Raw genomic sequence first — 13,486 nt, forward strand, 5'->3', positions numbered from 1 at the left:
ATATTGGTCTTTGGTACCGTCCAAGAACTCTCTTTGAGATTAGATTCACGGATTCAATTATGTAAACGTTATAATCACAAGAGAGATTGAGATATAACTAATTAACTATAGACACTTTTGTTGTTTGAGTTTTAACTCTCAGAGTTGTATTGGGGTTGTCCATACAAATTGCCTACAAAAAAGTTGGGGTGCATTTTGGTACCCCCAATGTTTTCATATCTAATTTGTTAATTAGTTTTGAGACTTATGTACCAGATAAAACTATATAAATATTTATTTTCTTAAAATTCAATAATGTATGCAAGTGTCCAATAAATTTTTCCAGCATCCGCTTGCATCCGCTCTATGAAAAAACACCGGCCTCCAATCGGATATGGTTGAGCATTTGGTTTGCGATTCATGGATTCAATCCGAATAACCGTATTTTTGAGAGTGGGTGACCATACCACTTGCTAACGGGCTGGATGCGAATAAGACTTGTCAAATCCAAAGAATTACGGGTTGGGCCTAAATATAACCTTGAAAAATACGTTGGATCTTCGGACCCGATAATTTAGTCCTGAGAAATGTTTTCCACCTATAAAATAGTTCTCTCCATTAATTATACCACATAGGTTTTTTGTTTTTTTTGAAGCACATAACTAGGAACTTTGTATGTAATTTGGAAAGAATATACGGATGAACATACCGTGGTTTATGTAGGTTTGTCTATGTAGTTCCTGAGTATAAACACATTAAAACAATAAATATAAAAAATTAGTTAATTGACACAGAAAGTGAGCCATTTAATTAGATGGTCATAAATGAGTAATCTATGACACAGAAAGTGAGCCATTTAATTAGATGGTCATAAATGAGTAATCTATGCTCACCCATTTTCTTGGTACAACTTTTCATTGACTTTATTTCTCTATTATAAACTTTAATTGTTATGGAGTACAATTTTTTTTGGATTATCTACATCAAATCTGTCCACTTGTGTATTCGTCGGTTACAAATCTATTGGATGCTGGATTTAACGTAGATGTCAAATATGAAATTCGCATTGAATTAGATTGGATGTGGATTAGGTGAAAATCTTTCCATGCTAGTCCCTTAAGGATAACCCCTATGGTCTTATAATCTAGCAGCTAGATTAGCCATCCACGTCATCTAGGGAAACCTCCAAAGTCCTATGGTATGGCGAATCTAGCAACGAAACGCTGAATAGTACAGCGCCGAACATTGAACAGTACAACATCTAGGTGCACGCCGAACCGAACAGCGTTTGACTTGGTCAGCTAGGTTGACAACGCTGAACTATTCAGCATCTGAGAATCGGGTTTTCTCCAGCGCTGAAGCCCTTCTCCCTCAGTACTTCCCCATTTCATTTGTTTCTCAAACACACCCGAAAATGGATTTTGTAGATCAATGATTCTAGAAATTTATTTCTCAAATCCTTTTGTGGGTTTGTTCTCCATCGAAATCCTGATCGTTTGAGAGTATTTTCATTCAATTCCGTCCACGAAATTGATTGAGTTAAGGATTTAAAATTTTAGTTTTTTTTTCTTGATTTTTGATTATGATGAAAATTTGATGAAATTGATGATTGATAGTTGATACAATGCATGATTTAGATGATATGTGATATGGGTCATAAACACCTAGATTTATTATATATTGATTATGTTTTCTTTGCTATTTTTCGTGTGAATTATGTATTTTACGTTTGTTTTGAGCTTTCAGGCGTTTTGCAGTCATACGGAGGAAAAGAAGAAGAAATTACCCAATTTGAGCAAAAAGGGTAAAATTGCCATTTCATGGGAGAACACTATCTGGAGCCCAGTTAAGGATAGGGGGCAACTCTATTAGAGGTATTAAAGACAGCCAGCTCATGTTAAGGGGCTGCCAACTTGGGTAGCCTTTATCCAGAATACAGGTGTGTTGTTGGCACCCAAATCCAGCCTAACCCTAAATCGAGAAGATTTATCTTCTCAATCATTTCGCACCTGAAATAAAGAGAGAGAGAAAAGCAGCGCAGCTGCTGCTGTATTTGCTCTGTCCGAGAGATTGAGAGATGAAATTCGGTGAATAGAGATGAAATCCAAGGTGCTTAAAGGGTGAAATCGAGAGAGAAAGGAAAGAATTTGAGTTCTGTATGATTGGAAATGCTGGGTTCTTCTCAGATTTGAGATATAAGTAGATTTGATGGTGATGTGATATTCTTAGAAGATTTAAATCGAGTTGCAGTTGATGATAGGAATGGTGGCTGTATTGGTTGAACAAATGGGTTTCTGGAACTGAGATTAAAGATGGGTTGTAGCTGATTGACGAATTATTGTTCGAATCTGGGATGAAGATCGAGAAGAATAGAAGATTGGGTATTTAATAGAGTCGTTGATGTGAATGATGGGTTCGGTCTGTGAGAAATGAAGATGTTGTTCTTGAGATAATTCGAGACATTAGAGATGGTTAATGGCAGAAATTGAAGCTAGGGTTTTCCTGGTGAATGAATTGAACCAAGGACGATGCTGGTGCTACTGTTGAATGAGATGGAAATTGGTATGACTGGTGGTGGATTGAAGGAATTGATAAGGTTCTGAGAATGGGTTTCTGAGATCGAAGAAGAAGAAGAAGAATAAGAAGAAGAAGAAGAAGAAGAAGAGAAATTGAACCAAGAATGGGTATGAGGTGGATGTGCAGCTGCTGTGTAGAAGAGTATGAGGCAGAGCTGAAGTACAGGGAGAAATTGGAGTTGAGCGATGAGGTTAAGCTGCAATGAATTAGCTGAGGAGTTGTTGATGATGTGAATGAAATGCTGCAAATGAAGCTACAATAGATGTATGTTAGGATTCTTAACAGGAGAAGACCAAAAATGGGCCTGAAAAATGGCCGGAAATCAGCCAGAAAAAGAGGAAACTCTGTCTGATTCTCCAGTATGGTGAGTCGACTCGGTGACTCCAGATCCAACTCAGCTGAGTAAGACCAGTTAGCCGAGTAAGATGCTGACTCGGTGGCTAACTCACTTTCTCCCCTTGACCCAGTTGACTAACAGAAGACCGTTAGGTCAGCGGTTAACTGTAACGGAATCTGACGGAATATTCCGTCGACGGTGAAGAACTTTAAGGTGGCCGGCGACAATGATATTCAAGTAGCCGACAATGTCTTTTCCGGCAGATTCCGGCGATGGCGTCATCAACTCCGGCGACCAGTTTTGGACCCAAAATTCCAGAGACATATTTCTCATACATGGGCCTAGTGGACCACTTGGAGATGGGTTTTGAGAAGACCTATATTTAGAAAGAGTATCCTTTTGGAATGAGAGAAGCATATAAATAGAAAACTCTTTCTCTAAACCTAGATATCTCCATATTTTTATCTTCTACTTCTACTTTTATTCTAGGTTTTAGACATGAAAACTCTTCTCTTTATCCTTGTTATGAACTCCATTAACATGAGCTAGTTTTTATTATTGGTTAAGGAATAAGTTGAATTTTCAAACATGGGTTGTGTTCAATAAATTAGTTTTGTCTCACAATTATCGATTATGATTCACTAGAAATATCGCATGTATGATTGATTGTTAGTTTCTTCAAGTTGCAAATTGGTAGAACTCGTAATCATATTTATTGCTAGTTTAGGGTTTATTATACGTAAACGTGATACACCTTGAATAGCGTAATTGTGATTATTGCTTGTAGTGATACATCCTAATAGTCACATGTGAGTCATAACCTTTGTTAAATCAGATTAGTGCTTTTACACGTTCGACTGCTTTGATTGGCCTGATTTCATAAAACTTAGTGCATCTAGGGAATTAAACTTGATAGTGCTTTTACACGTTAGGTTGTTCTTTTAGGTAGAATTCATATTCGCATCTTTTAATGTGTTTGTTGATGATAAGAGGAAATTAGCGGGATATTCTTGCGATCAAGGTATCTTAAGGCCTTCGATAAAAATTGAGATTAAATATCAATTCTAGTTATTGTTGAAAAACATGTTTGTGGATGAAAACGGATCCTTAATCAATTTCTTTACATCTTGATTTGCGTGTTTGCTTCGCTTTATTTGTTTTGTTTGCTTTTAATTTACTTTTAGATTATAAAAATCAGAAAATCCCCCCTTGTTTATATAGGAAACCGAAACAACTTGACAACCTAGATCCTCTCTGTGGGAACGATCCTTTCTTACCCTTGCTATATTTTATATTTTGAGTAGTGAGAAAGTAATTTATTTTTGACGCATACGACAACGGTCAAATTTTGGCGCTGATGCCGGGGAGGCAGCGGTTGTCACTTGTTTTTGGTTTTTTTTTTTTTTTTAGTTTTGTTTTTTTTTCTGGTTTTTAACCTTGTTTTGAGAATCGTGTTTCAGGTATTTATTTCTCATGGATGGAGCATATTGGAACAATGGATACGGTTTCCAACAATCTCAACAACATGACAACTTCCAACAATTCCAAGGGTATAATCAAAACCAATTCATTGGCTATGACCAATATTCCATGGATCATTATGGTTTTCCTCAACAACCTTATGGCGGGTATGTGTGTGAACAACCACAAGGATTGGAGGATTCTTATGTTCGTGAACAACAAGTCTCTAACTTGTTAGACAACTTTTCCAACTTTTTATGACAAGAGTTTCAAAAAGATAAAGAGGCTACAAACGAGCAACTCCAAGAACTTCGTGAAGGTATGACTATCTTACGAAGAAGCATTGATGAATACAAGGAAGAAAGGTATGAAGATGAATTTTGTTTTCAAAGCAATAATTATTCTAATGTGCCTGTGGTGTATGATGAATATTTGATTGATGCTAATGTTGAAAAAGGCCAACCTTTGGGGACTTTCGTTGATAATTGTGTAGCTAACTCAACTCTTGATCTTAATAATGATCATTCGCCTATTCGAAAGGATGAGTTTGAGGTTAGCAACACTAAATTCAACGACAACCAATCTTATGTTAGCTATGAAATTGACGATGATTATGAAGATACGTCATTTGAAGCAACTCATTGTGACATTACCCAAAGGTGTACAATGGAATTCTGGGATCAAAATGAAGACGAAGAGGAATATGTTGACAACATTGTAGCTTACTCAAGCCTTGATCTTTATAATGATCAAGAACCTATTCAAAAGGTAGAGCTTGAGGATGATGCAATGAGTGTTCTAAAGAAATTCCTTATGGACAGAATTGCATCCGCAAAAGAGTATGTGCCTTACAACAAAGAGGAGTGTGTTGAGAATGTGACCGGTTTGACCAATATTGTGGAAGACCCAATTGAGCTTGCATAGAATTGTAATGATGTTTATGCCGAGACTTTAGTTAAGGTAGAAACGGATGAACAATGGTTGCAAGGTTTGATAGAGGACCATGATATAAAAAAGGTGAATAGTTCACTTGAATTTTTCAAGGATGAAGAGGATTCCGTGCTACAAGAGATTGTGCAAGGTTTGTCTAACCCTTTGCCTATTGTTTCTTCTTCTTTACCTCTTATCGGTTTGAATGTATGTGCTTCGAGAATATTGTTGAATGACTTTGTTTCTCGATTTCCGCCATTAGAGATACTTGATTCTCATACTATGCAGGTTTTGGAACAAGAAATCGTGGAAGTACCCGACTTCTACATTCTTTATACACTTCCAAGTGTGGACAAGAATAAGTGTGGGGGAAACTTTTATCAGTTAATAGCTTCATTTCTGTTTTATATTACTAATATTTGTATGGAGTTATTGTGTGCAAAACAGGTTATATGGGTGGATCCCAAATTTTCCGATTGTTAGTATATGGGGAGTGAATCTTACAAGAGTCAAGTCGGGCCGTCGACTTTAAAGCAAGCGCTTAATGGGAGGCAACCCATAGGTTTTGTATTTCTTATCCTTTTGTTTTTTTCTTTTGTTATTTACATATCATGTTAAAATTTCTCACCTTGACTTTACTAGGACGATTCAATTACATTGAGGACAATGTAAAGTTTAAGTGTGGGGGAGTGGTTAAGCCTGTATTTTATAAAAAAAAATTTAAAAAAGTATTGCATAAAACCTCCAACTTTCAGAGATTTTAGAGTCACTAGCATACTTCTAGGTATGTTTACATAGAGAATTCTGACCGGCATAACTGAACTTGGAAGTATTGGGGAACTACATTCGGATTTCTTGCTTGTTAGAGTGTTAAATAATGGATTTAATCATGCCGGTGATGAAAATTAGGAGCAGGGAGAAATGCATTATTAGAGTTGTTGATCAATCATTAATGGAGACTACCCTATTTATATCATGTGAGGCACCAAACAGAAATTTTTCCATCTAACTAAAGAGCTTTCTTTTGAGTGTGTGTCACCGTACGTTAATTCCGGATAGAACGGTGAGCTACCCAACTTCACACCAATTTTCAGCACTATTTTTGATCTCTTGAGTGCTAATTTTGTCAATCATGAGGGTGACGTCTATGGATGAAAGCCTCCTTCTTGTAGTTCGATTTGCAGTTAGCACCATTCTCTCTCTCTCGACAACAACGGATCCATAGAAACACTACCATCATCAACAACAAGGAGAAACATCAAAATCTACAAGGAAAGTTGAAGACGTTCAAGGTTTACAAGCAACGGAACGAGAAAAAAGAGCAAATTTTATATCCAAGTAAAGCAACATACAATGAGCAGATTTTTACATATACGTTGAAGACTTATTTACAAGAGCAAAGAAAAGAAAAAGGTGAGAATTATTGAAGTTTATGATTTCGAGACGATACAAGTTGTGAAGAATCAAGCGGTAAAGTACTTTTCCCACGGCCATGGTTTGTTTTATTTTGTTTTGTATTTTATTTCTCTTATTGAAAAAAAAACGATGATAAGAGAAATTTTGGTATTTTGGGTTTTTATTTATTTAATAAGCCGCGGGAAAGGAAAATCTATAAGGAAGTCTCAAGCGACAAGGATTTAAGATAAAGAGTTACAAATTGTCAAGGAATTACGAAGTTTAAGTGTTTATCATCAATAGTTGAAACCTGAAGACGAAGACTAAGAAGATGAAGACGAGGAACCGAAGAAGTTTTTATTGGATGATGTGAGAATGGTGTTATCATCATTGCAATCGGATGTGAAGGTAAGTAAGTAATCTCATCCTCGATAATAGTGGTTGATTTCCTTCCTTAGAGATCATCAGAAAAAATGTTTTTCAAAATGTTAAAAGATGTGGGTTTTTAAAATATTTCAGAAGTTGTCCTTCCCACCATTCAACGTGTTGCAGGATTTCTCTCGTCATTCCTACCTGCACTCATGTGAGAACCATAAAAAGCCGTCTTTTTGAGTGCAATTATCATAAAACCATTATTGGTGAGGCAAAAGTCGAGGCGAAATGCTTATTGATCGCTCTGAAACACGCGTTCTTTCATTATGGTGTGGTTATTTCTCACTCAACATTTAAGAATGAGAATATGTTCTTTGGTATTTCTAACTTCTTATTACTAGCATGCAGAAACTCTATGTCCTCATAACTCTTTGGATGCTTGGGATGCTGGAACGCTTTGAAGTTGTAAGTTTTATTTTGATTTGCTCGAGGACTAGCAAAGTCTAAGTGTGGGGGAATCTGATAGGGGTCATAAGCACCTAGATTTATTATCTATTGATTATGCTTTCTTTGCTATTTTTCGTGTGACTTATGTATATTACGTTTGTTTTGAGCTTTTAGGCGTTTTGGAGTTGTACGGAGGAAAAGAAGAAGAAATCACCCAATTTGAGCAAAAAGGGTAAAATTGCCATTTCACGGGAGAACACTATCTGGAGCCCAGATAAGGATAAGGGGCGACTATATTAGAGGTATTAAAGATAGCCAGCTCATGTTAAGGGGCTGCCAACTTGGGTAGCATTTATCCAGAAGACGGGTGTGCTGTTGGCACCCAAATCTAGCCCAACCATAAATCGAGAAGATTTATCTTCTCAATCATTTCACACTTGAAATAAAGAGAGAGAGAAAAGCAGCGCAGCTGCTGCTGTATTTGCTCTGTCCGAGAGATTGAGAGATGAAATGCGGTGAATAGAGATGAAATCAAAGGTGCTTAAAGGGTGAAAGGAAAGAATTTGAGTTATGTATGATTGGAAATGCTGGGTTCTTCTCAGATTTGAGATATAAGTAGATTTGGTGGTGCTGTGATATTCTTAGAAGATTTAACTCGAGTTGCAGTTGGTGATAGGAATGGTGGCTGTATTGGTTGAACCAATGGGTTTCTGGAACTGAGATTAAAGATGGGTTGTAGCTGATTGAGGAATTATTGTTTGAATCTGGGATGAAGATCGAGAAGAATATAAGATTGGGTATGCAATAGAGTCGTTGTTGTGAATGATGGGTTCGGTCTGTGAGAAATCAAGATGTTGTTCTTGAGATAATTCGAGACATTAGAGATGGTTAATGGCAGAAATTGAAGTTAGGGTTTTCCTGGTGAATGAACTGAACCAAGGACGATGCTGGTGCTACTGTTGAATGAGATGGAAATTGGTATGACTGGTGGTGGATTGAAGGAATTGATAAGGTTCTGAGAATGGGCTTCTGTGATCGAAGAAGAAGAAGAAGAGAAATTGAACCAAGAATGGGTATGAGGTGGATGCGCAGCTGCTGTGTAGAAGAGTATGAGGCAGAGCTGAAGTACAGGGAGAAATTTGAGTTGAGTGATGAGGTTAAGCTGCAATGAATTGGCTGAGGAGTTGTTGATGATGTGAATGAAATGCTGCAAATGAAGCTACAATAGATGTATGTTAGGATTCTTAACAAGAGAAGACCAAAAATGGGCCTGAAAAATGGCCGGAAATCAGCCAGAAACAGAGGAAACTCTGTCTGATTCTCCAGTATGGTGAGTCGACTCGGTGACTCCAGATCCAACTCAGTTGAGTAAGACCAGTTAGCCGAGTAAGATGCTGACTCGGTGGCTAACTCACTTTCTCCCCTTGACCCAGTTGACTAACAGAAGACCGTTAGGTCAGCGGTTAACTGTAACGGAATCTGACGGAATATTCCGTTGACGGAGAAGAACTTTCAGGTGGCCGGCGACAGTGATATTCAAGTAGCCGGTGGTGTCTTTTCCGGCCAGATTCCGGCGATGACGTCATCAACTCCGGCGACCAGTTTTGGACCCAAAATTCCAGAGACATATTTCTCATACATGGGCCTAGTGGACCACTTGGAGATGGGTTTTGAGAAGACCTAATTTTAGAAAGAGTATCCTTTTGGAATGGGAGAAGCATATAAATAGAAAACTCTTCCTCTAAACCTAGATATCTTCATATTTTTATCTTCTACTTCTACTTTTGTTCTAGGGTTTAGACATGGAAAATCTTCTCTTTATCCTTGTTATGAACTCCATTAACATGAGCTAGTTTTTATTATTGGTTAAGGAATAAGTTGAATTTCCAAACATGGGTTGTGTTCAATAATTAGTTTTGTCTCACAATTATCGATTATGATTCATTAGAGATATCGCATGTATGATTGATTGTTAGTTTCTTCAAGTTGCAAATTGGTAGAATTCGTAATCATATCTATTGCTAGTTTAGGGCTTATTATACGTAAACGTGATACACCTTGAATACAAATAGCATAATTGTGATTATTACTTGTAGTGATACATCCTAATAGTCACATGTGAGTCATAACCTTTGTTAAATCGGATTAGTGCTTTTACACGTTCGATTGCTTTGATTGGCCTGATTTCATAAAACTTAGTGCATCTAGGGAATTAAACTTGATAGTGCTTTTACACGTTAGGTTGTTCTCTTAGGTAGAATTCATATTCGCATCTTTTAATGTGTTTATTGATGATAAGAGGAAATTAGCGTGATATTCTTGCGATCAAGGTATCCTAGGGCCTTTGATAAAAATTGAGATTAAATATCAATTCTAGTTATTGTTGAAAAACATGTTTGTGGATGAAAACGGATCCTTAATCAATTTCTTTACATCTTGATTTGCGTGTTTGCTTCGCTTTATTTGTTTTGTTTGCTTTTATTTTACTTTTAGATTATAAAAATCAGAAAATCCCCCCTTGTTTATAAAGGAAACCGAAACAACCTTACAACCTAGATCCTCTATGTGGGAACGATCCTTTCTTACCCTTATTGTATTTTATATTTTGAGTAGTGAGAAAGTAATTTATTTTTGACGCATACGACAGCGATCAATATGTTTACGTGATTAAAATGATATGTGATTGAAATCAGATGAAAAAATGGATAAACTCATCGAACTTCTTGAAAACGCACAAGCACAAAGAGTGGCCAAGTACGAAACAAACGAATAGTATCTGAAGAAGAACATGGAAACCTTTTTAATCTTGGCACAAACGCAGCAAAGAGAATCGGACATGAAGATCCTACGACGACCCTTGGATGAATTACACGAACGGGGGAAAACCGTCTACAAAATATGGAAGAACGAGATTTTGGCCCGTCATAGATTGCCACTTATCCCCTAAATTAAAGTGATATATTAGTAACAATTTAAGTTATTTAGTAGTAGGATTTCAATTTGAATCTACTTTTTTATGTTTTAAGTTATTGAGGATTTCGATTTCAATTTCAATGTACTTTTTTATGTTTTAAGTTATTTAGAAGTAGGATTTCAATTTCAATGTAGTTTTTTATGTTTTAAATTATTTAGAAGTAGGATTTCAATTTCAATGTACTTTTTTTATGTTTTAAGTTATTTTGATTTTAATGTATGTTTTTAATTTCTTCAAAAACATTGTAACCTTGTTCTGCAATGTAATGGAAGATTTTCCTTACTTTGGTAAATTCTCAAATTTTAAAACAAACAACTATTGGAACAAATTGCCAAACATTTAGAAAATGAAATTCTGGAGAGAAAAATAGTCGTAGGTGAAAAAAAGGTCAAGCGCTGAATGGTGCAGCGCCGACCTCTAACGTTGAATGGAACAACGTCCAGGAAAGCACTGTATAGTTCAGCGTTGATGCCCTGGAATATTCGCGGAACGCTGAATTGTTCAGCGTTGGGACCACTTTTTGAGCGCTGAATTATTCATCGTTTCAATCTCGCTGCTATTTGAACTGCGAGCAAATGCTAGGAGAGAGAAGTAGAAAGAAGCAGTGTTAACTTTTTTCCCAAACTTTTTCCTTGATCTGCAACACTTTTTGGCCAATCTAGCAGCTCAATCTATCCCGTAGGGGTTAACCTAACATCAGATGTCTACTCCAATAAAATTGGGCTATGTCAGGTTGGGTTACATAGAATGTTGTGACGGGCCTTAAAGGGGAAAACCACGGCCGATGGCCCAAGAGTTGAGAACATTCTCTTTCTCACTCTGGTCGGTTCAGTTTCCATCTTTTTTAGTATTAATTTCTTTTGCACACATATATAATCAGAAAGACTTTCCTCTGTTTCTACTTCTCTCTCTATTCCTTGAAAAACACAGAGAAATTCAAAGAAGAGAAAGACATTCATTTGAACGTATTTGAGGTTTCTTCTTCTTCTTGAACAAAATGTTGATGTTGAAGGTGAACATCAAGTTCTCAATGATCAGAAGAATCAGTGTATTAACGGCAGCATTTTCGTCAGTTGGACTACTACGACTCCTGGCAGTTATTCTTCTCATCAGAACTCACCATGGATTAATCACTTCCACAACTTCTAATAGTGCGTCAATCATTCGTACTCTTCTTCGTTGATCTGATAATACTGTTTTATCAATTTTAATTTTCAATTCCGATTTTTTTTGTTCTTATTCCTACTCTGTTTTCTGTTATTTTGTCTTTGAGCTGTCTCTAATCATACTAAACAATAAACAAATTAACAATTGCATTTGTCTGATTACATTTATCTTCTTTGTTTTTCAGGTATCCATCATCATCATCTTCATCATCAACAACATCCATTGGAACAAAATCATCATTTACAGCAACAACACAAAATTATTTCTACTACTACCACTCTCACGATTTGTCATCATAGAAAGCTTCTGAATCAGAGTAAGTAACAGGAATTTCATTAATAATCTTTCATTTGATCAATTTTTGTTTTTCATTGTTTGAATAATTTTTTTGGGAAAATATTTGAAAGCTTTTTGGTCCTCCACCAGTCCACCACCATTTTCAGAGTCTAACAGAACAGAACAGAGCAGAACAAAAATAAGAAGCGTGTGATGTTAGGTTAGGGTTTTCATCACCCAATCCTAAACCATCGTACTACTACCTTTGTCTGTCTGCTGTTCAGAACCGACGCTATGTTTATGGTTTCAATTTTTTCTGCCATTGATCTCTTTTTCGACTTGCTCAGATGTTTTTTTCCGCTGTTACACTTGTCTGTCATTTTGTCTTACACGCAGATGCGCACGTTAGAAAGAACTAGAATTCCATTTTTCAAAATTTTCCTCTGGTCGTTCTGTTTTTGATCCGCCATTAATAGAAATGTGGCGCACGTTAAAACTGTTGAATGGCTCAAGTTAGCACACTTAAAACATGGAAAATGAAGAGACATGATGGACCTATTACCTCGTCAGAATGACAGAATCAGGGTTCATAAAAGCCCAGTTTGTCTAAAGATGTTTATCTTTTGGTTGGATTAGTGGACGGATTAGTGGAATTAAGCCTAAATCACTTTTTTCAAATCAATTATTCTTCATTAAAAAGATGAGATTAGTTAAAAAATTATTATTAATAATCCTTTTCTGCAGAGGAAGAAGAGCCAAAGATCGAACCCAACAGGATGTGGGGAGAGAGATGTTCAAAGTCAGACATAGTCGTAAGTCAAGGATCAACACCACCATTACCAAACGGCATCCCAACGTACACAGTTGAGATCATGAACGTGTGCACCAAAGGCTGTGATATATCAAACATTCATCTCAGTTGCGGGTGGTTTAGTTCCGCCCGTCTGATCAATCCTAGGGTTTTTAAACGCATTAGGTATAATGACTGCATCCTTAACAATGGTGAAGCTTTGATCAACGGGGATAGCATTTCATTTCAATATGCCAACACATTTCAATATCCTCTCACTGTTTCTTCAGTCAACTGCTAGTTGTATATTTTTCTTTTTTTTTTACTATAGTTAGTAGTATATATATTGAGCAAAAAGTCCGTAAAAATCTACAAAGAATTTACTAGTAGTAGCGTTATTACTCATGAGACCAAGTGTTAACTTGTTCCTGGCCTAGCTCTGTTGCCAATTTTTTGTAATTATAGATGTTGATGCAGAAATGAGTTTGCGAGTTTTTTTTGGATATTGAAGATTTAGAACGTGTTAGTAATTCTTTTCATTTTTCTTTTCTCCGTTTATTATTTTTATTTTTTCCCAAATTGATGAAAGGGTATGATATCACAAGCATGTCACTCGGTAAAAGTAGAAAGACTGATGTTGGCTTTCTATCCGAAAATTTCCCCATATATGGTTTGATGCACCGCTGGTATTTGATTGATAAATGATGGACATAAGACGTCAGATTGACTTTGAAGTCCAATACTACTAATGATGGCACAGCTCTTGTGCTTAATTAGGTTC

The 13,486-nt window shown here is 36.4% G+C and overlaps 1 protein-coding gene across 1 annotated transcript; it reads left to right on the forward strand.

Annotated features, from left to right (window-relative positions):
- The first annotated feature begins 11,376 nt into the window (after positions 1–11,376).
- On the forward strand, positions 11,377–13,146 carry LOC113277304 (protein TAPETUM DETERMINANT 1-like). Its single transcript, XM_026526430.1, has 3 exons — positions 11,377–11,623; positions 11,824–11,955; positions 12,660–13,146. Exons 1-3 carry the CDS (start codon positions 11,470–11,472, stop codon positions 13,004–13,006), a joined length of 633 nt encoding a protein of 210 aa, XP_026382215.1. The 5' UTR covers positions 11,377–11,469; the 3' UTR covers positions 13,007–13,146.
- Positions 13,147–13,486: the final 340 nt, after the last annotated feature.

Source organism: Papaver somniferum, chromosome 5 (assembly GCF_003573695.1).
Source record: "Papaver somniferum cultivar HN1 chromosome 5, ASM357369v1, whole genome shotgun sequence".
Lineage (NCBI taxonomy): Eukaryota > Viridiplantae > Streptophyta > Magnoliopsida > Ranunculales > Papaveraceae > Papaver > Papaver somniferum.

What these genes read in the sequence shown, in the direction of transcription:
- LOC113277304 (XM_026526430.1), top strand. Translation starts at nt 11,470, where the DNA reads ATGTTGATGTTGAAGGTGAACATCAAGTTCTCAATGATCAGAAGAATC. An exon ending in CACTTCCACAACTTCTAATA is followed by an intron (nt 11,624 to 11,823) that starts GTGCGTCAATCA and finishes TTTGTTTTTCAG; the next exon opens with GTATCCATCATCATCATCTT. An exon ending in TAGAAAGCTTCTGAATCAGA is followed by an intron (nt 11,956 to 12,659) that starts GTAAGTAACAGG and finishes CCTTTTCTGCAG; the next exon opens with AGGAAGAAGAGCCAAAGATC.